Source organism: Podarcis bocagei, assembly GCF_964188305.1.
Source record: "Podarcis bocagei genome assembly, chromosome: 1".
Taxonomy (NCBI): Eukaryota; Metazoa; Chordata; class Lepidosauria; order Squamata; family Lacertidae; genus Podarcis; species Podarcis bocagei.
In genome coordinates, this window is record NC_138125.1 from 93,215,088 (window position 1) to 93,240,999 (window position 25,912).

The following is a 25,912-nucleotide window of genomic DNA, read 5'->3' on the forward strand; positions in this document are numbered from 1 at the left end:
AATAACTTTATTCTTTTGGTTTTCAAAAAAGACAAAAAATGTAGAAATGTGATCATCTTTATCTTCCCAAAATGGCTCTCAACTCGCTGCCCAGTTGGAAGGGTAGGTTAAAAGAATTGGAGCAAGTTCACTTAAACTTGATTTATTTAGTGTTGTATCTGTTTCAAGAAGACGTTTTATGCTGCAAGAAACCTTCCTTGTTTTGGGGGTGGGTTGACACAGGCTAATGAACCAATACACTATGAACAGCTTGATCACCCTTCCCTTTCCCCACTCTTTACTTGTTAAATGCTGCTTCTGAAATAAGAGCAGTTGCAATGCTTTTTATTTGTAGCATTGTGAGGATCGAATTTCATTTTTAAAGTATGCTCTGAGTGTAGATTATCAGCAAACTGGAGAAGAAACTGCCTAAACCATTTCAAACAATCTGGAGGTAAAATCCAAATCACCTCATGGGTTTTATCAGTAATTTTAACAGAAGAGTGTATTTTAGATGCTACAGTAATTATTTTTAATATACCCCCGATTACAAGAGAGTGGAAGTAGAAGAAAGGTTAATAAACGGTTTGCTATCTAGAATGTTAGTGAAACTTCCTTGAGTTTCCTAGATTGCAGGTATAGCTAGTTTCTAAAATGTTGCATGTTAGGGTTGTTAGAGAATGACTACTGAACAACAACAAAATTTGTGTTACTCTGTGTGATTTAGAGTCCTATGCAAGCCAAGCCAAAAACAAAGGAAAAATGGAGAGATGCTCAGATGTAAGAAATTGTTCTCATTTCCACTACTGTAAAATTCTGAATTACTAGGAAGTCTTAGACTACAACATTGCTGACCACTATAGCTATCAAATGTATTTTTAAAACTATATAGCCAAAATTGATTATTCATTTGACTGGTGGAGGAATACTGTGCAAGACACAGATCTCATGATCTATATTTATATTTTATTTAATGGTGAACCTACATGACTTGCAAAGTAGACAGTCTTTTTCCTAGAAACAAATGCCTATTCCTGTTCACAGAAACTGGGTATGGTATATAGCCCTTGTTATTGCCATGCAGTTCATGATGAGATGTCATCAGTATTCAATGGTTGCGTTGTACAAAAGAAATAATGCTTATTGTGTCATGCAAACACTGTCATATGAAAGGTGCAGTTATCACAGAGGGAACTCAGTCTTTCATAAATGCAATATGTGTTAGTGGAGGTGAGCAGTAAAGTTGCTCGCCTGAACATTTGGCTATAAGACACTGGCTTTAGGGGTTAATTAAGGTTGATGGCATATTTGCAGATTACTGTTACCTGATGTTAGAAGGATTGTGCTGGTTGAGAGCAACCACCATATTGAGAAATGCTTGGAAAGTAGCTTTTGTTCTGCCTATTGCAGGGGTGTGGAACCTGGTGCCCTTTAGATGTTGCTGGACTACAAATGGAGTTGGAGACATCTGAAGAGCCACAAATTCCCCAGCCCTGGCCCAATGCATGCAGAATTGCACTTTTGTTTACAGCAACTGATCATAAATTAGTTCATGGGCTGACCATGCTTAGAGTTCATACATTTACCAAATGGCAATTCTATCTACATGCTAAAGGAATAAGTACCAGCCTTGGCCTCCAGCTCCCCAAACTAGTAATGTGTGAAGCAACAGCTTTAGATGGAGTCCTATACATGTGTAAAGCCAATGGAGAATCATGCCTCTGTGTAGAGTCTGTAGACCACACATCTTGTATGTTACAGTACATGCACAGTAGAGTTTGTAAGGAGGCTCACTCCTATCTATCTATCTATCTATCTATCTGGTGAGCTAGACATTGTGTTTCACTAGTGATTACGGCTGTTTTGTTCTCTGGTGCAAACACTGAATATCAACAGTCATCCTCCTGGAGCAAAATGTTCAACTTTTTTCTTACTGTGAAATTGATGGCCCTGGGGGAGGTATGGCATTCCGCATGCATCAGAGAATAGGGAGCATTCTACTGCAGCACCCCCAGCAGAAAGGTTTGGTGACTGATTTGTTTATCCTCTTACTTCCCTCAACTGGACAATCTTACTTTAAAGTATGTAAGATTTATTATTTTGAGTTAGAGTATTTTGTTTGTTTTTAAAAAATCACACCCACTAACTGCTGTATTTGTAATTCTTTTTAAATGATGTAGAGCTTGACACTAGCTCTGAGTATAACTTATTTGTTTTTTTAAGTATTATATATAAGGAACACTGTGTTTCATGGTAACATATATAAACTGTGCTACAGTAACTGCACTGAACTGAACATCTGTATATGGGAACTGTGATTTGTAGTCCACTTGGAATCAGTCACAAACTGTTGTAGTTTATTTCTAAATATAACACAACTGTGCAAAATGACTGCCTCTATCTGTTTTTCTTTTACAATAATTTTGCAATGTGCAAACAATCTGCTTCATTCCTGCATTTTTGCCTGTCCCTAGCAGCCCCCTTATCTTGGGTGAAGTTCTGTGTTTCTCATACAGAACTGACAACACACTATTTTCTGCTGACCTCTCATATGAATGATACCAAGTAATAGTTGCACCCAAGGAGAGAAGTTCAGTCTTAAGATTTCTACCCACAATTTTGTCTAGAAAGTGAATTAATTGATTAGCTGACCTAGAATTAGGCCTTAAATTTTATTCCAGAATCCAAATTGCTTCTTAGATCAACAAATTTGACCTCCACTTCATTCTAAGTGGGTACACTGATTCTTAAAAGTGTTTTTACACAATTGCTACAGGCAAAGTGCCACATTAAGTCTAAATCAAATGGTGACTAATGACCAGCCATATTGCCAACAATTTAATAATATATGCTTTTGTAATTATTGTCCAACTTTAAATCCTTCATCAATCATGCATTGCTTCTCAGATACAAACAGCATACATACAAAAAATGATGCTTATATAGTTTAATCACAAAAACATAGTAATATAATTTTATGTAGTTTTATCACAAAAAATAAATGTCAAAGTCTAAAAATATAAAAATAAGATCACTTATAAAGCTCACCATGTGCTGTTTAGTGGCAGCTAAACTTTTAAAGACAATTTGAAGAGCAGCACTTCTGAAACTGATAAGGCATACAGCAAGCTTTTACAATAGCTGTGTACTTTGTAACCTTGTTTTCTGGCAAAGGTCAGGAAAGGTTAACTTCAAGGGACCATTTTCCATCTCTGATTGAGCACAGCAGATTTCAAGATTCACCAGTGGGAATGGCCAAACAAAAAATATCCTTCCTTGGGGACCAGCAAAGTACTGTGATAGTCCCAAACAAGCACCAGAATTGGTTTTCAGCATAATATTAAGTTACTATAGAATCATAGAATTGTAGAGTTGGAAGGGACCACAAGGGTCATGCAGTCCAACCCCTTGCAATGCAGGAATATATTCCCCATTGTGGGGCTCAAACCCATGACCCTGAGATTAAGAGTCGCATGCAGCCCCAGCTGTGGCATGCACATACCCCTTCTGCAATTAGTTTTGAAAAAAGCTAGGGGGAGATTATCTCGTTTCCCCACTTCCCCACTTAAACTCCAGGTAGATCACATCTTCCAATAGACTGGCAAAAAGGGGGGGCACCCTCCCCCCATCCAAAGCCTAGCTACTGGGGAAGGATGGAGTGAGTGTATGCACATCTGTGCACTCTGCCTTCCCTGGCTTAGGGAGAAGCCTGCTTGCCTTAACATATCTTAACTACAGGGGAATTAACTTAATTTTGGTTCTTTTTCTAGGGGTCTAAAAATAATTAGCAGGGCCACTTTATATAGAGATGATGGGGTGATGTAGATTCAAGTGGTATGGCAAAGCAGCTAAGAACTAAGTTGTCCACTGGTTTCAACATACCCTTGTGTACACCTAGGTAAGACAGAATCTTTTACCAGCACTCCTATCTGCAACTTTGGGATAACAACTCTGATCCTACCTTACAGGGTTGCTGTAAGGATTAAGAAGGTAACCTAAGAAGGGCTTTAAACACTAAAGCAATGCTTCCAAAACATTTTCTCATGGACCACTTGAAGGTTGCTGAGAGTCTTGGTAGACTGATTAAGGATTTTTGTGCTGTTGTAGCAACTGTAATTTGCTAGGCTGGCTGCAGTATGATTTTTAATTGTATTTTTATTGTTCCTTTTGTTTTCTGTATATTGTATTCCAATTCATATGCCATAGATTTCAAATTGTAATTCAGTAAGAATACAATATGAGGAATAAAAAACAATTAAAAATCAACACGACTATTGATGTTTCATCTTCAACTATAAATCCAGAGCCATGTTGCAGACCACCATGGGCCACAATTTGAGCAGCTCTGCTCTATATAAATAAAATAATTAACTGTAGGGACAAGCAGCAGGTTTACTGGACGCTTTTTCTGCATTCACAATGAAGCTGCTTAATCCAAGCATGCAGGCCCAAACCAATTCATTGAAAATAGCAGCATGGTTTATTTCCCTGAGTGAGTGGCTCCATGAAGGGGTAACGCTGTCATTCTCAAATACTTAGATACTTTATATTCATATGACATTTTGGTTTCATGACAAAATGGGTAAAATAGAACAGGGTGTATTTTTGTTCTCACTCCTTAGTATGTGTATATGCGCCATTTAAATTTTGTCTAGCTCCATTTGCCAAAATGAAATTGAAGAGGAACTTGACAAAGGTTTACCTCCAATAAGCAGCAGCACAGCAGAAGACTCACTAATGTCCATGGAGGCAGAAGACTCACAAATGTCCACAGAGGCAGGTGTCAGATCAATGAAACTTGCATTTTCCTCTGTAAAGTCCTGTTCTCTTGGTAGGTTTAGGTAGGATGTTCTCTCTCTCTCGGACAATATGCATGCTTTCTCATTTGCACTCAGTTCTGAACTCGAAGTGGTTTGGCGTGAGCAAAATCCTGGCTCCTCCTGAGACAGGTAAAAGGTTTTCATTTCAATTTCAGTGCTACCGTCGTTGCTGAATGTTTGGTATGAAGGCTCCTGGTGAATATACTCACAGAAACAGGCATGCTGCTTAGAGATGGCCAGTAGCTTTGAACAACCCATTTCTTTTTGATGCAAATAGCTGAGTGACTTCCTTGAAGAACCAGCAATCCCTTGGAAGCCATATCCAATCCCCAACATGCAGTGAAAAACTTTGGATGAAGGTTCTGTTGTCCTAGCCAGTTGTTTCCACATCTGAGATGGAAAATGGTATTTCCACAGAATACTGCTTGGCCTAGTATTAGAAATTCCTCCGCCAAAGAGCAGCATGGAATCTTCAAATATTAAAGCTGAGTGTCCCACCACTTTAGGAGGCCCGTGACTAAACACAAGCACAACAGAGAACAAGGAACACAGATCAGTAATGTTTATGCTGATGAAAATGAGGTAGGATTTTAGTTTCTGTTTGGTCAGCACTATACAGCACCATTAATTACATAAGATAGAGGGAACTGCACTGAATGAAGGTATCTGAATGTATAATGCTCCCTAAATTGGCTGTTACGGATGATTATGCAATAATTCTTGGTCAGCCCAAGTTGAATATACTTTCTTTTAAAAAGTACAAACATTTGTGAAACTGCCCTATTTTTTAAAAAGTTACCTCCTCAAAAAGTCTCGGCCTGATTCTGACAGAAATGTGTGGCTCAGTACAGTGGTGCCACGCAAGACGAAATTAATTCGTTCCGCGAGTTTTGTCGTCTTGCGATTTTTTTCGTCTTGTGAAGCACGGTGTCGGGAAAGTTTTGGAAAAGCTTCAAAAATCACCAAAGTCTTTAAAAACCTCAAAAAAGGCTACCACACCACGTTCTATGAGTTGCTCCTCGAAGTCAAGTCGCAACTGTATTAACGGTGTTAAGAAAAAGGAAACAAACTTGCAAGACGTTTCCGTCTTGCGAAGCAAGCCCATAGGGAAAATCGTCTTGCGAAGCAGCTCAAAAAACAAAAAAGCCTTTCGTCTAGCGAGTTTTTTGTCTTGCGAGGTACCACTGTATATAAATGTAATCCTCCCTTATCACAGCATTGTAATTTTGTATATCAGGGCTTGACTTCCCACGGCAGCCTCTTACAGAACAAGAGACCTTGCCCAAGAAATGCATTAGAAATGCCTTCTGCTTTTCAACAGCGTTATTTGGATCACAGAGAATGTGACTAGAATGATGCGAACATGTGCATTATTAAAGCATGAGTTCAACAGCTTATAAGCAGAGGTGGGGAACTTTTGACCCTCTGGATGTTGCTAGACTACAACTCCCACCATCCCCAATGAACTGGACACACTAGATGGGGCTGATGGGGGTTGGGAGACCCACAACATCCAGAGCACCACACATTCCCTACCCCACGTTAGAAAGGGAACCAACTTGCTGTTCCACAAAGTACAAATACAGCTTAATCCACATCCCTCAGAGGCAGCCATCATAGCTGCCTAGCTCCCCGAGACACATATTTTTAACCTTTCTAATTTTGGGTAGTTTTATCTACTCCATTCTCAAACTACAGCTTGCTGAAAATGCTGGTTAATAGCTCTCAAAAGATTTTACCTCATTCTGATACTAGACCAGTTGGCAGCCATGAAATCCCACTTCCAGAAGTCTTTTTGTTCACTCAGACCCATCAGCCCTCCAAACAAGTACATGTTGTTGCCATGAACCACAGCTGAGTGGCCATGTCGAGGGCCTGGGCTACCACCGTAAGATACAGCTGGTGTCCACTGTTTTTTATCTGGAGGAAGAAGATTACAGTCCATTTCTGTTTCAACATAGGGGCAGGGAACCTTTTCCAGCCCAACATCTACATTCCCTTCTGGGGCTTGCATGCCAGTGGGGTAGGACCAGAGACAAAAATCAACAGATGTGACTAAAGGCTGTGCACAGTTCCCCAGATCCAAATTATTTCAGGTGGTGAGCTGATGTTAATAAGGGTTTGCAAAAACCTAACTAAACATACGGTTGGGAGGGGAGCAGGGGAAGAAGTTGTGTCTTGTCCTCTTTCTCAGTGGGGAGCAGGAGGGTTTAATCCTGCAGAGTACTCCTTCACAAGTGCCTTTACCACAGGAATACAAAGTTAGATGTTTCTACATATCCACCATCCTCCTTCAAGGCATGCAAATGACATCCTGTTGCTGTTACACATTCCAGACAGGCATAAGCATTTGAGGAGGGCATGCATGGAGCAGGGCTCTTAGAGGTGTGGCCTGGGAAGAGTCTAGAGGACCAGGTAAAGAGGCTTGAAAGGTCATATTTGGTCCATAAGCTTAAAGTTCCCCCATCCCTAGTTTAATTCAATACCCAGATAAACATGGAGCCGAAGCCAGCTACAGAATTGCATTTTCATTCTCATTTTAGATGTTTCAAAAGGGTTTTGTATCATAACCACCAGCCACTTCAGTAGGGATGGGGAGCAGGATCCAAAATTGCCCTACCCACTGCTGGCCACTTTGACAGAACTGTCCACCTGCCAGTCACATGACATCAGGGGACTGATTTTCAAAGGAAGAACCCAAAGTACACTCTTAAATTCAAGCTGTGGCTGCAAAGAATCTGTAATGGGATGATTAGCTGCTTGTGCGTAAAATCGTGCTCCCTCAGAGTTTGTGCGGCTCCACAAACCTCTGTGTGTGACAGAGCTCCTCAAACATGTCTGCTCTCAGTCACTCGTAGAGTCTGACAGTGGCTGTCTGCGGAAGCGCTTCCAGCAAAGAAGCTCCTTAACGGAAACGCGTCTCCTGGACTCACGGCGTGACAGTTTCCGGCGAGGTGTGGGTCTCCCTATGGGAGACTCAGATACCTCCCCACTGTTCTCGCTGGAAGCGTCTCTGAGCCCTCCCTCCTGCTCGCATTCCCTCAGAGATCCACTCCTCCCCCTGCTGGTTCCTGCTTCAGCTGTTGAGTCTCTTTCTTCCTCCCTGAGCCCCTCCACCACCTGATGCTCCGATGGCAGTTCCCTGACATCCACCTCCCCTCCAGGGCCCCCCTCACCCCCTCCCATTTCCTCTCCTCTGGGAGGTGAAGGGTTAAAACCCCGAAAAGAATCTTCTTCATCTTCAGACGTCTCAAACAATTCCCTCCATCGATCGCCGTCCTGGCTCGCTGAATCCTCCTCCTCTTCGGAATCTGTGAACCCCTCCAACTCCTCTTCTTCGTCGGTGGTGGCAAAGTATTCCCTCCGGAACCTCGCTACAGGCTGAGGTTTACGTGGGAACCTCTGATGAAAAGTTTCTATTAAAACTTCGTCATTGACATCCTCTGCCCTAACCCAGGTGTTTTCCGACTCCGGTTCCCCTTCCCACATTACCAAATACTCTACTTGATCTCCCTTCCACCTGGAATCGAGGATCTCCGCTACATGGTAGCTGTGTTCCTTCTCCTCCATTGCTGGCCCCCTAGTGACCCTCCCTTCTCTGTCCCCTTTATACGGTGACAGCAACGACCTGTGGAAAACTGGGTGCAGCTTCATGTGGTTCGGTAACCGGAGTCTGAAAGCCACTGGGTTGACCTGCTGCATGACTTCAAATGGGCCCAGCCTTTTGGGTCTTAACTTCTTACAACCCCCTTTGAATGGCAACCCTTGGGTTGACAGCCACACCTGGTCCCCCACCCTAATGCTTTCACCTTCCCTTCTGTTTCTGTCTGCCTGCCTCTTATATTCCTCCTTAGCCCTGTTTAAGTTGAGTTGGAGCTGGCGATGGATCGCTTCCATTTCTTCAACGAACTGTTCTGCAGCTGGAACGCTCCAGTTCTCCCCTTCCCCCCCTGGGAAGGCTCTGGGATGGCACCCGTGATTAGCCAAAAAGGGGCTCATTCCCGTGGACACGTTCTCTGCATTGTTGTAGGCAAATTCTGCCAACGCCAGCTTCTCCACCCAATCATTCTCTCTGTCATTCACATAACACCTCAAATATTGCTGGAGAACACCATTAGCTCTTTCCGCCTGCCCGTTGGTTTCTGGATGACGGGCCGTTGAGAAATTAACCTCTACATGCAGTAAGCTCATGAGCTTCCTCCAGAACCTGGAAGTAAATTGTTTCCCTCGGTCTGAAACCACCCTCAAGGGGGCGCCATGCAACCTAAACACATTTTCTACAAACAATTTAGCTGTTTCTTCTGCTGTGACCGCATGTGAGCAGGCTATAAAGTGGGCCATTTTAGTTAACAGGTCTACCACAACCATGATGGCTGTTTTCCCTCTAGACCTTGGCAGATCAGTCATGAAATCTATTGCCACTGCTTCCCATGGTCTTTCAGGTGTGGGTAGTGGTTCTAATAAACCTGCCGGTGCCCGCCTCTCCCCCTTGGCTCGTTGGCATTGGTCACACCCTCTCACATACTCCCGCACATCTTCCCTGACCTTGGGCCACCAAAATTCCCTGGTAACCAGCCACATGGTTTTGTGTTGCCCAAAATGCCCTGCTGTGGGGCTATCGTGCAGTTGCTTGAGTACCTTCTCCCTCAATTCCCCTTCGGGTATATATAACGCTCCCTTGTAGTACAATGCCCCGTTTCTCTCCTCAAAACCCCCGGGTTTGTCTCCCTCCCTCCTGAGACCCCTGAGTTTGTCCTGGGCGTATTCATCATGCACCGTTCCCTCTACCAATTCCCTTTGCCCCACCAATGCCGCCCCACACACCCAGCGGTCCTCTGGAATGACATGGGTCTCTTCGGGTGCTCCCTCCCCCTCCAAATATTCAGGTTTGCGTGAGAGAGCGTCCGCCCTAACGTTCTCTGGGCCTGGCACGTAACAAATCTCAAAGTTAAACTTGGAGAACTCCTGGGCCCATCTCAACTGCCGTTGGTTGAGCACTCGCGCAGTTCTCCAATACTCTAGATTCTTATGGTCCGTGCACACTTGCACCTTATGTTGTGCACCAATTAGCAGGTGCCTCCATTTCCGGAAAGCCTCATGAATAGCAAGAAGTTCCCGGTCGTACACCGTGTAGTTCCTCTCGGATTTGTTCAGCTTTCGCGAAAAGAAGGCACACGGTCGCCACTCTGACTCCTCCTTCCCCGGCTGCAGAAGAAGCACCGCCCCTATGGCTCTGTCAGATGCGTCTGTTTCGACCCTCAGCTTCCTTTGTAAATCCACATGCAGAAGTTGTTCTTCTGAGGCGAAGGCCCTTTTCAGTTCCTCAAACGCTCGCTCCGCCTCCGCCGTCCATACAAACTTCTTTTTACTGCTGAGACAGTCCGTAATGGGCGCCGTCAGGTGGGCGAAGTTTCGGATGAACTTACGATAAAAGTTTCCAAACCCTAGGAACCTCTGCACATCCTTCTTGGTTTTGGGTGTTTTCCATTCCAGCACTGCCTGCACCTTGCCGGGATCCATGGCCAATCCCTTGTCTGACAGGCGGTACCCCAGGAATTCCACCTCCTTGGTATGAAACTGACACTTCTCCAGTTTCACCCACAGCCTGTTGGCTTGCAGCCTGCTCAACACTTCTCTGACGTCTCTCACATGTTGCTCCTCATTCTCCGAATACACCAATACATCATCTAGGAAGGCCACGCAATTCTTGTAGAGCAAAGGACCCAGTACGTGGTTCATAAAAGATTGAAAGCACGCTGAGCCTGCTTGTAATCCAAAAGGCATAACGAGATATTCAAATGCCCCCAAAGGGGTAAACATGGTGGTTTTCCATTCATCCCCTTTCCTTATACGTATCAAGTTGTACGCCCCCCTTAGATCCAGCTTTGTAAAAATCTTTCCCTTCCGCACCCTGGTCAAAATATCATCAATCCTGGGCATAGGGAAAGCCACTGGTTCTGTCACTGCATTTAACCGCCTGAAATCACATACAAGTCTCGGCTTGTCCGTGTGCTTTTTATCCACAAAAAACACTGGGCTACCCCCCGCTGCTTTGGATTCTCTGATGAAGCCTCTCTTCAGGTTCTTGTCAATGAACTCTCGCAACTCCTGCATTTCTCTGTCTGACCTGGCATACAACTTGCCTACAGGAAGCTGTGCTCCAGGGAGTAAATTGATCTGGCAATCAAAGGGCCTATGCGGGGGTAGTTGGTCAGCTTCCTTCTCGCTGAACACGTCGCTGAGATCTGCATACTGTGGTGGTACCTTCACCTTCTCCATTACTTCCGTCCCTGCTAGGGTGGCTTGGGCCCCTGCTGAACCCTTTTCCCCTTTGCAGTGTTCTAAGCAATGTGCTGAACCAAAGGAAACCACTCTTTGATGCCAGCCCACCAGCGGATCATGTAGCGCTAGCCAGCTCATTCCCAAAATAATGGGAGCGCCTCCCAAGGTGGCCACATTAAACGCTATCAGTTCTGTGTGCCTTGCCACCCTCATTATCATTGGGACTGTCTGCAAGCTGACTCCTCCTCCCAACAACTCCCTGCCATCGATCGTGGTCACCTGCAGGGGGTTGCTTAAAGGGATCGTCTGTATCTGGTGTTCAGCAGCAAACTCCTTGCTCATAAAATTGCAGGAGCTGCCTGAGTCCAACAGCGCCTTTATTTTTAGGGGGTGTCCATTTTGCAGCTCTAGCGACACTTCAATCACTAGAGCAGGTTGAGGAGCGTCTGGCACGGGCACTTTCACTGCTCTTTGGCCTGGCTGCAGTGCCCCGACTGTGGCAACCAGGCGTTGGCTTTTACCTGCTCTGTTTCTCCCTGCTCTCCTCCCTCAACAGCTCCCACCATCCCTTGCCATTCCTTCCTCTGGGGGCAGACTCTGGCAAAGTGGCCTGGCTGTTGGCAGAGATAGCATTTCCGGGCGCCCTTTCCCTCCTTCTTAGCCCCCTCACTGGGTTTTGAAAATGCGCGCGCGCGCGCTGTTCCGATTTCCATCGGCTCTGCCGGCGGGAAAGCTGGCTCAGGAATGTCTGGAATGCGGAACTCCTTCCAACGTTCCCCTCTCCCTTCCCGCCTTTCCAAGGCTCTTGCCTCCTGACGCGCTCCTATGGTCAGCGCAGATTTGGTCAGCTGATCCATAGACACCGCCCTGGGGCTCCGGGACAGCTCGTCTTTCACAGCCGAAGAAAGACCTTCTTCAAATAGCATCTGAATGGGTGCCGCCGATAAATCCCAACCCAATCTGTGAACCAGCATGGTAAACTCAGTCCAGTACTCACGGACAGATCGGCTTCCCTGCTTGCAAGCCATTAGCTGTCTGCGCACCACCCTTTCCTCAATATCGCTGGAAAACATGATATCCATTGCACGAAAGAACTTCATCGTGTCCTTTAGGACGTCATTGTGCGTTGCCATTAGGGGTCGTACCCAGTCCCGCGCCCCTTTCTCAAGATGCCCAATTACGAAAGCAACTCGCGATTCCTCATCAGGGAACTCATCAAACTGCACATTAATGGCATATTGCATCTCTGTCCTAAAGGCATGGTAATCCTTGGGGTCCCCCCCAAACTTCTGCACCAATCCTGGTACCTTTCTGGGGAATTGAGTGGCTCTCCCCTTCTGGTCTGCATCCTGAGCCCTTCTCTCCTCAAGCCTCGCCGTCTGCAGCGCAAGTTGGACTTCCAACGCTCGGTATCTTTCTTCCAAGCTTGGACCAGCTCCAACCCCTGCTCCTCCGGTTCCGGCTGGGTCGCTCATGATGCTTTCTCCTGCACAGGCAGCGTACAGAGACTGTCAGACTGCTGTAATGGGATGATTAGCTGCTTGTGCGTAAAATCGTGCTCCCTCAGAGTTTGTGCGGCTCCACAAACCTCTGTGTGTGACAGAGCTCCTCAAACATGTCTGCTCTCAGTCACTCGTAGAGTCTGACAGTGGCTGTCTGCGGAAGCGCTTCCAGCAAAGAAGCTCCTTAACGGAAACGCGTCTCCTGGACTCACGGCGTGACAGTTTCCGGCGAGGTGTGGGTCTCCCTATGGGAGACTCAGATACCTCCCCACTGTTCTCGCTGGAAGCGTCTCTGAGCCCTCCCTCCTGCTCGCATTCCCTCAGAGATCCACTCCTCCCCCTGCTGGTTCCTGCTTCAGCTGTTGAGTCTCTTTCTTCCTCCCTGAGCCCCTCCACCACCTGATGCTCCGATGGCAGTTCCCTGACAGAATCAAAGGAAATTCTGTTTCCTTTCTAACTAATTGGGTGGTTGCTAAATTTAAAACACACACACACACAAAAAAATACCACTTTGACAGGTGGGTAGGGTGACAGAAAAAGTGCAAAATTCTACCAGCAGCTGGAAAGGAACAATTGGAAGTGTACATAGAGTGTACTACCAATTTTTCATTTTCAAGATGGCCGTGCAGATTTACCTGTCCCATGGCTGATGCCGTATGACACCAAGTGATGGCTGCAATTTGGGCCAAATCACACCACAGCCCAAGGAGGATGCCCAATAAGCCTAATAAGGACACAAGCCAGAGGTTCCTCACTGCTGGGTTGCAGTAACATGCCTACAGAGAAAGCTCAACTTACTTACTTAGACATAAAGTCCAGAATTCTTGAGAAGCACCCTTAAGGTCAACGTATCCGCCATACATGTACATGATGCCTTTGTAGACGACTGCACTGTGGCCCTTCCGATTAACTGGAGCCGTTCCCTGCAGAGAGGATAGTAATGAAACAACTACCATTAACAGTTGCCATCACATCTATCCAAGCAGACCCCCGCCTTACTACTTCCACTTAAAAATGCATTCACACTGGCCTTGTAAAACACCAGTAACTGACACCTTTATGAACATCAGTACAGTGGTACCTCAGGTTACAGATGCTTCAGGTTACAGACGCTTCAGGTTACAGCCTCCGCTATGCCTGGTTTTCACCAAAATATTTTTTAGTACCTATATACATGAAGAAACCCTGGTATTTATTAATGAAAAATTATATAGCTAACCTTTAACATTATCTGGGCAGCTCACAATCTATAACTAATAAACCATAAGTAATTTGGTATAGAGAGCAGTTATAAATGTGCTACATATTATAAACAAAGAAATACTCATGGGTTGTGTCCAACTGTGTTGCTCAGCTGGCAGTAAAGTCAGTAGAATGGGGAAGGAAGCCATTTTCAGCTGTCCCCCCCCCCCTGCCCTAGTACAGTGGTACCTTGGGTTAAGAACCTTGGGTTAAGATCCAAAAATATACATGCTATATAGATTATTTAAGAATATAGAAGAAATGAGTATCCCTCCCCTTACAGTGAAAAAGTGATACCAACAGCATAAAATTACTCTGCTGCTGCATTTCCCTGGATGAACTCTGGAACAGTTTTCAGAACATATTCCTAAGCAAGCTGTTGGATCAACAAAGCAACATGTTTCATGTATGATTCACACATTTCTGTTTTCCAAATTTCTTACTTCACTCTCCCCTGCTGTGAGTTGGCGCTCCATCCATTTAGCTGAATCTGCAGTTTCAATAAAATATCAGTTACAATACTAACCACAAGAGGGTACTCCTGCTCTATTTGTAATGTCATGCAAGGCCCATTGAACTTTGGAGATGGGAACCAAGAAAGTTGTTCAGTTCTCCTTAACAGCAACTAAGGTAGCTTTCACCTGTCATAAATATTGCCCAAAAGTAGCATCTCAACAGTGTTTGTCAGAAGTGACACTGGCAAAAAATAAGAAGTACCCATGGCTCAGTGTTTTGCATATTTAATGCTACAGGTTCAATCCTAGGTATATTCAGGGTTTGTTTTTTTTAAAAAAAAAAATCTGATATCATGGCAAAAAGAGACCTAGGGGAGCCACTTTGAACCAGGATAGACAATATTGGATGGGACATACCACTGATCAGACTCAGCTTCCTGTGGTCAAAAAATACAACCATATTTATTGTCCCCAATCCAAAAAGATGATGGATGTACTGTTGTTATGATGTTATAGTATTGGCTGGTAAGGCGTTGTGTCCCCACCCACCATCCTTGGGAATATGCAGAAGATCTCATCTTGCTTTCTCATGAGGCCTGGACCTAAGAAATGTTTTGCATACACTACAGCAAAAGAGCAGACCCCTGGTTCTCAGCCACAAGCCAACTATAACTCTTCTGTAATGTTTGGAAGGTATTAGCATGCCACTAAATTGGCTTGAGGCTTCTGGCTGCAATTCATAGTTCCCAGGAACTGAATCCCTGCCAACTATACAGAAAAGACATGATCAACAAATGGAAGAATGCTAGGACTGTCCTGGCCCTAATACTCAGTGTTCTGTCACAAATATATAGCTGAATTACTAAATTTGTGTTTAGTGAAACATTGATTCCAACACAAAGGTAGTTAAGTGGATTTCTCAACCTCCTCCTACTCCTGTACTTTTGCTGGGTAGTTTTGCTGTGAATAATCCTATAGTGAATGAGACACGGGGGAAGCTTCTTGTTAAATAGCGTGGTGTTTCTTTTTCTATAGATACGTTTACCTGAAATGTTAAAACATTCTATAGTTCAAATGGATTGACTATTGATCTTACTGGAACTTGACTGGAAATCTGATGCTTCAAGCAAGCTCAGGCAGATATAATGGCAAACAAGGCATGCCAAAAGATTCTCACCTGTCTACTCCACCCAAACAGGCTGCCCTACCTACGTATTTATCAAATCTATATGCAATCCTGTTTAAAGATGTTGCTTGTCTAGTTCCATACCAGTGTCATACATCCAAAGAGGATTCTTTCTCAGTGTGAAAGCAGAATCCACCATTCCACCAAAGATATAGAGGATACCCTGAAAGTAAAATAATGATTTTCTTGTAAAACATACTTGTATCTTCCAAAGTCAAATGCAATCAAGTGAATTCATTGTAAATTTCAAATCACAATCTAAGCTGCACTCTAGCAACAGACATATGGAAGGAGTAATGGTCCCATGCACCATGCTCTACACATACATACGCCCCCCCCCCCGGCATGTTTCATGGAGAGAGGCGCAGAATGGGCTGTGCCAACTTTTGTGATTGCAAGCACACTTAAATATTGAACACACAGAATTAAATCCAAAAGACTTGCTTACTAAGGCAGATCCCTATAGCCACTTCAGGTGGATAGTACTGTGGTCACAAACATTTATTACAATATTTGTTGACAATGAACCTTTCTGGAAGGTGTTAAAGCCTACAGCCGGAGTGGAGAACCCTTTTCAGCCCGAGGCCACATTCCCTTGTGAGCAACTTTTGGGGACCATGTGCCAGTGGTGATGAGAGGGTAAAGCCAGTGGGGCAATGGATTTGACAGGAGGGCTACATTCCTGTAATGCAAAATGCCAGGCAAGCAAGAGGCATTATCACAGGGAAAAGAAAGACAGGGCACATAGCAGTGCCAGTGAGGGGAGAGGCCTAAGAGAGCTTAAGTGCCCAATAGAGTTGCCCAAATGTGAGTTTCCTCATGCTTGGCCTGTAGGAATGACAAAAATATTTTAAATACACTATTGTGGGGGTATCTAGAATGTCTACTGAACAAATAATAACTTTGAGGCACATCTTTTAAGGGGGCTGTGCAAATTGATTTGTGGGACATATGCTTGGGGCTGATTTGAAATGTTATGTTACCTCCACAGAGGCTGCAGAAACGCATCAGGTGTAACATTTAAAATGGGTAGTGTCAGCAGTTACAAAGATAACTGAGGAACATGGCAGATGCTGCACGTACTAAGCTGACACACAAGATAAGATGTTTTTAGAGTGTCTGCTTGCCAGCCAGAGCACCACATAGATGTGCTTTTCGACAGCTTTCGCATAGGCCAGCTGTAAGGTTTCTAATATTTAAATCAGCCCTAGTAGGTAAAAATAAATTGAATAACGTTACTGAAAGGAATGTCCTTCTACAGCTGACTGACTGTTTCATTGTCATTCCCTCTCAACGAAACAACCTTGTCACTAACAGAGAACAATATGCCAAAAAAACCACCTGCAAAAAAACCATGGTACTCTGTTCCTTATTTCACCTAAAAGGAAAACAGCAAACCAAATGCTTGTTCACCTTATTTCACCTAAAAGGAGAACAGCAAACTATCATCTTACTCCAATAATAATGCTACCCACTCACTAATTTAGTTAAAGAAAAACAACAACCATACATATGTTTGCAAGTGTGTGTTTGTTCAATCACACTTTGTATTTATAGGTTTATGTCTCAAAAATGTGATCAGTGAAAGGAGGCCCACAAAGAACACGGTAGCTGAACCTCTCTAGGAAAGAAGGGCTATTCCCTCCCCTTCTAGAGTTCTTTCTGCTAACAACAGTCACCTGACCTATAGGAATACAAGTGTTACACATACCCAGCAGTTTCTCGGGGGGGGGGGGCTGGATATTTTTGCTGCTGCAGGAAGAAGAGAATAGAGATTCTTACCCTGAAGCAGAAGTCTGAGCCTACCAGGAAACTAAACTACAGAACAGCACCAGCCACACAGACTATAATGGGGAAATGACAGGTAGAATCTAGACGCATATAAAAAACGCTGTGGAAATGCTTTTTTAAGAAGTGTTTTGAAAAATATATTGAATTTGCCATAAGCTCACCATCTAGTGTCACATTTGTATAATGCACTTAAAATACAATTAAAACATTATATTTGCAGCTTTATAGCTGAGTCCACAGTAGCAAGGAAGAACTAATTGTATTATACAGGACTAAATCAATTCAAACTTGCCTGATAATCCACCATTGTGTGCTCTTCCAGTTCTTCAGGGCCATCTTCTGAGTTTTCCAGTCTCTCCCATTCATTATTCTCTAGAAAGTGTTTTGATTAAGATTGTCAAGGTGTGAAAGGGACCCATGAAATCACCTAACCTGTCTTTCTCCCAACATGGAGTAGTTACTTATATCAAGCTCTGTTAAAATTCCACACAGATTAAGCAAGTAAAACATGGACTGTCATCCTCTGTGATGCATTGAAGTGGATACCTGTGGGTCCCTGTGTATTAGAAAACAAGGCAAGAGCTTCAGCTCTATGGACAAGTTTCACAATGGCCAGTCTGCAGCGCTGGAAAATACTGGCTCCATCTGCTTGCACTAGTCTCCAACAAGACTTGTCTGTTAAAAAGGATGCATGTTATTGGACAAATGCAGTCTCGGTTTGCATTTTATTGAGCCTCTCTCAAACAGTTGCTGGCCACAGACAAAACACATAGCTGAGGCAGAAAATGCACATCAGAAATATGAGCTTCCACCAAAAACAGTCACCACTTACCAAGAGTTTCATCCTTTCCCTCCATAACCATAGTTTAACTTGCTTAGCATGAGAATGCAGTGAGACTTCCTGCCCCTCCAGTGTCAGCTGATGTAGAACAGCAGCAAGGAAATGCATGTATTTTACTATATGTTATAGAGGGAGCGTGGACTGGACATATGACATTTTGGCAGCAGCCCGATTTTTTATAATGTGTAATTAAACCCTGTATTTATCCCATGGCCTAGTACCCTGTGACTGTCCTATGATTAATATCCACAGATACACAGAACACAACAATGTTCTTTAGAATCCATTTTGGATAGTTGCCACTGAGAATTAAACCCCACCTCCAAATTCACAAACTTTCAGATATAAACTCAGCATTCTCCTAGTTTCTGAAATGGTAATGACATAAAAGCCGTTGCACTGGATCACACAAGAGAAACAGCAATGGTTTCTGAACAGGTATGTTCACTTTTCCTTATCAACACAGGAAATCAAGGGTATGGTTTACCAGAAAAACAAAAACATTTGCCTGCAAGTGCCACAGGTAGTCATCATAATACTTCTACATTATTTTTATTTTCATATGTGGAAAAGGTTTGCATTAGCTTTCCGTAAAGGTGGGCTTGAATGAAGAATCCACATAACAATCATTATTCTTATTGTTATTAGGGTGATAAAGTTTATTCATTAATCTTACTTTGCTTACTTGGATTGGGGAGGGGCAGGAATCTGCTTTAGAAAGAATCTGGTGGAAATTTCATCAGGTTGTCAAGAAAAACAGGTTTGTGTGAATACAGCATGTAGATTTGGTTTAGTCAGTGGCATAATGATACATGTAACTACAATATATGACATCTGAAGGCAGCTCTTTATAGCAAAGTTTTTAACGTTTGATGTTTTACTGTGTTTTTATAATTTGTTGGAGCAACCCAGTCAGTTGGGTAGGATACAAATAAAAAGATGATGATGATGATGATGATGATGATGATGATGATGATGATGATTTAGTGAACAGGAAAACTTACCTATCTTGTATCGCCAGAAATCATTCAAGGTAGTATTTTGCCGTCCACCATAAACATAAAGGAACCCCCTGCAGATGCAGCAGGCATGCTTGAATCGGTCACATGGAGAAGATTTGCTCTGTGGTACTGGCTTCCATGAATACTCTGCTGTTTTTCTTTTCATCCCTGGGTTAGCTGGAAGGCATACCCATGTCAAGAAGATTTCTCCAGAGTGTCACAGTCCTAACCTGAATACAGGAAGAGAAAGTCAAGAAAACAAAGATGGTTCATGGAACATACTAGAATGCTAGAACTTCCAGAAATGACCAAAATGTTGCTAGGTTCAAACTGGTTATCTAAGGGTTTTATGATATAAGTTAACTCATGCACCATGATGTACTGTGAGTCTCAGATCTGTAGACTTACACTGGCTTTACTGAAACTTCTCTCATTGATTAAATAAAATAAAACAACTCTATCCAGGAGCCAAACATTAAAGACAGTTCTACAGCAATGGAAACAATTCTTCTTATTTGAGCCTGCTGAAGTAGAGAAGTTACTACAGAGAGACGTGCCTCCACAGATTCATTAATGTTTTGATGATGATTCTATTATTTGCAACAAAAGTACAAACTCAAAGAGGAAAATGGGTAATGTGACAAGAACAGCAGCACTCCAAAGTTTGTTAAATTTTATTATAGTTTATTGTCATAACAAAAAAATAAAATTATATTTTTCAGAAAGAAAAAGAAATAGAGGAGATTTTGACAGTGAAAGTTCAATGTAGTAATCAAGAAATGTGTGAAAGGGGACTCAAAGAGGGAACAGAATTAAGAAATATTGAACAGACAAGGTGCAAGGACAGGACAGTCCTAACCATATCTAACTCAGAAGTAAGTCCAACTGAATCAAATGGGGCTTACTTCCAGGTAAGCTGGGTCAGGACTGTATCCTAGATTAGGAGAGAAAGCACTTTGACTTAGTAGAGACAGAGCAGATAAATGAAGAAATATATAGTCAAGAAATAAATAGTTTGAATTCATCAAGAATTACTGGTACTACTTTTCTGATTTGAAAAACAAACAAAACCTTACACTGTTTGCTCAAAGGATAATACACTGCACAAAATCATCCTGTAAAACCAGTTTTTGGCTTCCATTTTGGCAAAGCAACAGTGGCCAAGAATGTTCTAATCACATAAACCTTTGGATGATTTCAGGTTCTTTGCTATAATAATTAGTCACTGTATGCTGGATCTCTTACCATCCCCTGGGCACTGCAAGTTTGGCTATATACCTAGTCAAATGTGTTAACATGTGGTTAGGTTTGCTGCTCAAATTGGAATTGAAACTTCTAGTTAGTAGTCAAACTCTCTAGACATGCCATTTAACATGTCACCATTTTTAATGTGGCATCCATCCACAGTGGATTTCTTATGTTAGCATACACAAATAATCAGTAAGTATACTTTCCTTTGGGGACGCAGGTGGCGCTGTGGGTTAAACCACAGAGCCTAGGGCTTGCCAATCAGAAGGTTAGCGGTTCGAATCCCGGCGACGGGGTGAGCTCCCGTTGCTCGGTCCCTGCTCCTGCCAACCTAGCAGTTCGAAAGCACATCAAAGTGCAAGTAGATAAATAGGGAAGGTAACGGTGTTTCCGTGCGCTGCTCTGGTTCGCCAGAAGCAGCTTAGTCTTGCTGGCCACATGACCCGGAAGCTGTACGCCGGCTCCCTCGGCCAATAAAGCGAGATGAGCGCCGCAACCCCAGAGTCGGTCACGACTGGACCTAATGGTCAGGGGTCCCTTTACCTTTATACTTTCCTTTCTGAGAGAGTTGGCTCCTAGAAAGGTTTTCAACCACTTTGTGAAGTTTGCTGGGGCTGAGATCCCTTCATCCCCCACACCCCACCAATACAATATTTGAAAGGGGGCCCAGGTTGATAGGCATTGCCATTCAAATGGTGTGCATGTCTTGTGATCAGTTATGTAGGGTGGGGCTGCCCCCTTGTTAGATAATCCACTTGCTATGTTCAAGAAAAGAACACATCCTTCCTTGCTAATTAGATACCTGCTAACAAATAAACTTTTGGCTTCTATAGGAATAGACCACAGCACAGTGGTACAGCACACACTTTGCATATAGAAGGTTTCAGGATTCAGTCCCTGACATCTCCAGAAAAATGATGATGATGCATGCTATGTGAAAACACTTTGCCAAGATCCCAGACAGCACTGCAAATCAGAATAGAAAATACTGGGCGAAGTAGACCATATCCCGGCATGGTTCAAGGCAGCAATCTATGTTCTTACAGGCAGCCCCATGTAGAGTATATTACAGTAATCAAGTCTGGATGTACCAAGCACATATAACCAAGGCCAAAGCTGCTTTGTGCAGATAAACTCACAGGTGGTAAAAGGATGTCAAGAAATAAAGGAGCACCACTCTGATTGGGGGGAGGGGGGGGATCCACAGACTGGGACACAACCTAAAGTGTTTTGCTCAGGGAATTTTTAGAAAACATTCAACATGGGTCAGCTCATTCCAGAGCTGCAATACATGTAATGCCCAATAGTTCCAGTGATAAGACAACATAGGAAGTAGAAAGATTGTAGTTGCACAAACAAATTTCCAACTTGTTTCTTCTCTTAAGGAGAACTCTTTATCATTGCTAAGGTAGAACTACGCAAAGCGACAGTGAATAACTGAGTATAGTATAAGTATATCAGTTTCCTCTCTGTTTGCTTTTAAGGTTGCTACACCTAACACCAAGAAGATTGCCAATCAAAAGTCAAGCCCTATATTATTTATTTAAGACTATTACATAGCAATTCCACTGGTTAACACTGCATTTCTAGACCCACTCCAAACTGCTGGTTTTACTCTATAAAGCCTTAAATGGTTTTTGTGAGCAGGTAGTTTGAAAGAATCCTTGTATGAACTGTATGAACCTGCCTATGCCTTAACAACAGCATCTGAGGCCCTGCTTGTTGGCCCTCCTTTCATTGGTAGGCAGTGATTCAATCTGAAGTCATTTGTAATCAGAGAACAGAGATCTTTATAGAGAGATTGCAATAAGATACTTGAACATTAAGGACAAAAGTCACCACAGTGGTTACATTACTATTGCTTATATAGCACCATCAATGTACATGGCACCTTACATCACAAACAAACATTGATAGGTGCCTGCCACCAAGGACCTAACCATATAAATCAGATATTGGAGAAAAGAACAGAGCAAGGGGAAGAGAAAGAGAAAGAGAAAGGAGAAAGCCTGAATGTGAGAAAACACACATATAAATTGTTAGCAGTAGTGTTCAAAACTCCCATTGTTCTAGGCACATTTTGTGAAAGGGAATTTCATTAGTGTGAGCAGGTTCTCAGCTCTGGGCACAGTACTGCACCTAAGATTTCAGATTAAAACTGCAGAGTGGAAGGAAAGGAGGACCTTTTTCTGTCTCCCCACTTCCAGCTACTCTCTAAAGCAGCGGCCAGCAACCTTTTTCAGCTGTGGGCTGGTCTACCGTCCCTCAGACCATGTGGTGGGCCAGACTATTTTTTTTGGGGGGGGGGAATGAACAAATTCCTATGCCCCACAAATAACCCAGAAAGGCATTTTAAATAAAAGCACACATTCTACTCATGTAAAAATACCAGGCAGGCCCCACAAATAACCCAGAGATGCATTTTAAATAGACGGACACATTCTACTCATGAAACATGCTGATTCTCGGACTGTCCGCGTGTCAGATTGAGAAGGGAATTGAATCCAGCCCATGGGCCTTAGGTCGCCTACCCCTGCTCTAAAGGCTGGAGAAGAGACCCTCTTAAGAATATTAGGGGGGTGAGCAGGGGAAGGAATAGACCATGTGAAAAATGAACATATTTTAGCTGCAGTTCATTCATTTTCAGCTTTGTATTTTTGTTATAAAAAAGTTCACCTAGACATTCTGTTGTTGCACCCATAATCTAGGTTTAAGGTGCTATTTAGCTCCTAGCTTTCACATCTCAGTTTCTAACACTGGTTAGGAATTAGGATTCCTCTAAGTACAGAGGAAAGCTTGACAAGCTCTGGAAGTCTGGACCAAGCATCAATAAGTGAGAGCAGAGTCAAGAGAAACAGAGCTTAAACTGTCATCCCCTGATGTACCTGTACTACAAGACTGCCGAAGCAGCTGCTAACTTTCCAAGCAGAGCAGAGCAAGGTAGCCCTAACAATTCCACTCCTTCCTGCTCTGTGACAATGTTGGCACCCAGAAACAGAGTGGCTACAGAAGAGGGCCCCCTCCCCAAGATTGGACCAGGAAGTATGAACAAGAGTTCAAAGAAAAAGAACCATGTCTAACCCTAAGGGGAGCAGGTGTGGGGACTCAATGTGGCCCTCCAGACCTCTCTATTTGACTGTCAGGAATCTCCCAGACCATGCCCTTCACCAGTCCTGCTCTAAGCTCACCTCAAGTGCTGTTGCCTGGCTGAAATGCATCCTTCAACCATAACAATGTCTCCTGCTTGCATGGATGAAGAGATTTGTGTGGGTGGGTGTGTAGAAACTTTCGACTTCTACATAGCTGGAATGTAGCCTACTCTGAAAAGGGAAGAGTCACATCTGGTGCTATACCCCCATTTGCCTCTGGGGGTGCCCTACATGCCCTACAAGCAGCCCCCAGGTGGCTATACATGAGGGAATACTGAAAAAGATATCCACTCTAAGCATTAGACCAACCAGTGAGGTAGCTGGAAAGCCTATACAATCAGATTTAACCTCTTACCTGCTTCACTGTTCCGTCCTGCATTGTTTTTGTGTGTCAAAGGTATGTGGCATTTCAAAAATACAGTTCAGCTAAGAAATTATATGCCCTTTAATGTTGCACTGCATACCCAAGTGTCACCTGAGTTTGATCAGACTTTCCTGAAATCCCAGTTACCTTGGAAGCCCATGAGCAAAGGAAAGTTGTGAAAGAATCCTAGTTATTTTAAGAAAGTATACTCTTCCTGGCCCACTGACTATTACACAAGTGAGCACCAACCGCCAGTGTGAGATAGCAGGCAGGCTTTTAAGTTTGGAAGGAGTTGCATGTCCATTTAGCTATTAATAATCACCAAATGGTCCTGGGCAAGTACTGTTTCTCAGCTTTACAGGCTTATTTAGATAACTGGAAAGTATGCTATACCACTTTACAGTTCTACAGAATCTATTACAAAGCATGGGCTACGATCCTGGCAGATTTAAAAGCAGACAACTGTTCTGCATTAGTTAACAAAAAGTGTCAGTCACAGTTTGCAAGTCTACTCTTATGGCACTTTATTTTTGTACTACCGGCTGCGATGGTTTCAGATTTCCTTCCGATTAATAGGATGTCACTGCCTGTTTCCCAACAGAGAGGCAAGAAGGACACAAAATGCCTGTTTCAAAACCAACAGTGTTGCTCCTCCGCTCTCCCCTCCTTTCCATTAAGGGGAAGAGGGGTGGCTGTAGGCAGTTTGTTAAAAGGGCCTGGCCTGTTCCCTCCTAATGTCCCAGTAACCTAAACTAAAACCCAGTGAATGCCCTACAGCCCCGTAGTACAACCCTGAAGCTTTTTCCTCTCCCTCTCCCTCTCCCCATGCCAGGGCTCAGCTGTGGAGCAAAAGATGGCAACAACAGAGAAGGGAGTACATTCCCTCACCAATAAACAACTGTAAGCAGCTGCCACGCAAGTAGGATTGGGGAGCAGGAGCAGACATTGACAGCCAAGAGTTGTGCCTCCTCAGTTAGAAACTGAGCACTGCCTATTCCTTGCAGCCATAAAAGACAAGTCCCAGATGGGTGAACTTGAAACCCATCCTTACAAAGATATGCAAACGGAGAGAGGGCTGGAAATGAAGCGCGCGGGGGGGGGGGGATTGGAGGACGCCACAGTTTCCATCCCATCTCTCTCCCCCCCCCCCCCTTCCTCTCACCCCATATAATAAACACAACAAGCTGGAGGGAACAGGAAGAACAGAGCTTTTTATAAGAGAAATAAAAGTTGCACGCAGCTCTCTCCCCGCCTCCAATTCTTTCTTTTCTCCCTTTAACTACCTCCTCAAAAACGAGCTGAGGGAGAGGCAGAAAGCCCCACAGACTCAAAGGAGGGCATAGGAGACAAGCATTCCTCTCCACAAACCAATATTATTAGACACACACACCGGGGTCGGCGTGAAGGTGGGGAGGGGAGCTCCCTCCCCAGCTGCTTAAAAAGGAACAGTTCACCACCACACAATGCATTTTTTTTTTAACTTCGAGGAGCTGCAGTATCAAACCAAAGTATCACTAGCTGTAGTCATGTATAAGTAAGCGTCGGCGAGGAAGCCCGACCAAGCTCTGCTCCCCACCCCGCCCGCCCCACGCCCTTTCCTCTGCCCCTAAGAGACCAACATGCTCCGCTCCTGCCCCTTTTGCTGGCAAGGTCCGCAGCCCCCCCCCCACAAGACACCCCCTCATCCTTCGCACGCTTTTCCCGTTATAGCTTACGGTACTTGCCCGCGCTCGCCTTGGGCGTTCAGGAAGGCGCGTGCCCGTCAGGGGGCGCGCTCCCGCGAGCAACTGTTGGCCCGAGGTCAGGAGGAAAGGCGTCGCCTCAGCCGCCTCCTTCGGGCCCCTCAGCAGCTTGTGCGGGAAGGAACCGGGGCGGAGAGATACTCATGCTCAAGTTGACTTAGCGCGGATTTATGTTGCGATGTTCAATTCGCTCTCTCTCTCTTTTACACACAGAGAGATAATTCGGAGCATGAAATTTAAAGGGAGGGAAGGAAAGCACACTTCGTGGGGAATATCATGTGCCATTAATAGGACTGACTGACGAGAGAGC

At 44.0% G+C, this 25,912-nt stretch overlaps 1 protein-coding gene across 2 annotated transcripts; it reads right to left on the reverse strand.

Annotated features, from left to right (window-relative positions):
• Positions 1 to 32: 32 nt before the first annotated feature.
• LOC308593812 (leucine-zipper-like transcriptional regulator 1) lies at positions 33 to 25,912 on the reverse strand. Of its 2 annotated transcripts, none has more exons than XM_081206546.1 (8): positions 25,576 to 25,912; positions 19,103 to 19,329; positions 17,550 to 17,629; positions 15,551 to 15,629; positions 14,269 to 14,315; positions 13,386 to 13,506; positions 6,539 to 6,719; positions 33 to 5,316 (listed from the first exon to the last, which is right to left on the reverse strand). In XM_081206546.1, the coding sequence occupies exons 2-8, from the start codon at positions 19,263 to 19,265 to the stop codon at positions 4,620 to 4,622; spliced, it is 1,368 nt and encodes a 455-aa protein (XP_081062672.1). In that variant the 5' UTR covers positions 19,266 to 19,329; positions 25,576 to 25,912; the 3' UTR covers positions 33 to 4,619. The 2 variants fall into 2 exon arrangements, with proteins under 2 accessions (XP_081062672.1, XP_081062671.1); XM_081206545.1 differs by having other exon boundaries at positions 25,585 to 25,911.

Excerpts from the sequence above, each read along its gene's own strand:
- LOC308593812 (XM_081206546.1), bottom strand. The coding sequence starts at position 19,265 with ATGAAAAGAAAAACAGCAGAGTATTCATGGAAGCCAGTACCACAGAGC. Across the intron at positions 13,507-14,268 it reads TCACAGCAGGGGAGAGTGAA|GGAACGGCTCCAGTTAATCG; the intron begins GTAAGAAATTTG and ends TCCTCTCTGCAG. Across the intron at positions 6,720-13,385 it reads ATTCTGGACTTTATGTCTAA|ATAAAAAACAGTGGACACCA; the intron begins GTAAGTAAGTTG and ends TTCTTCCTCCAG.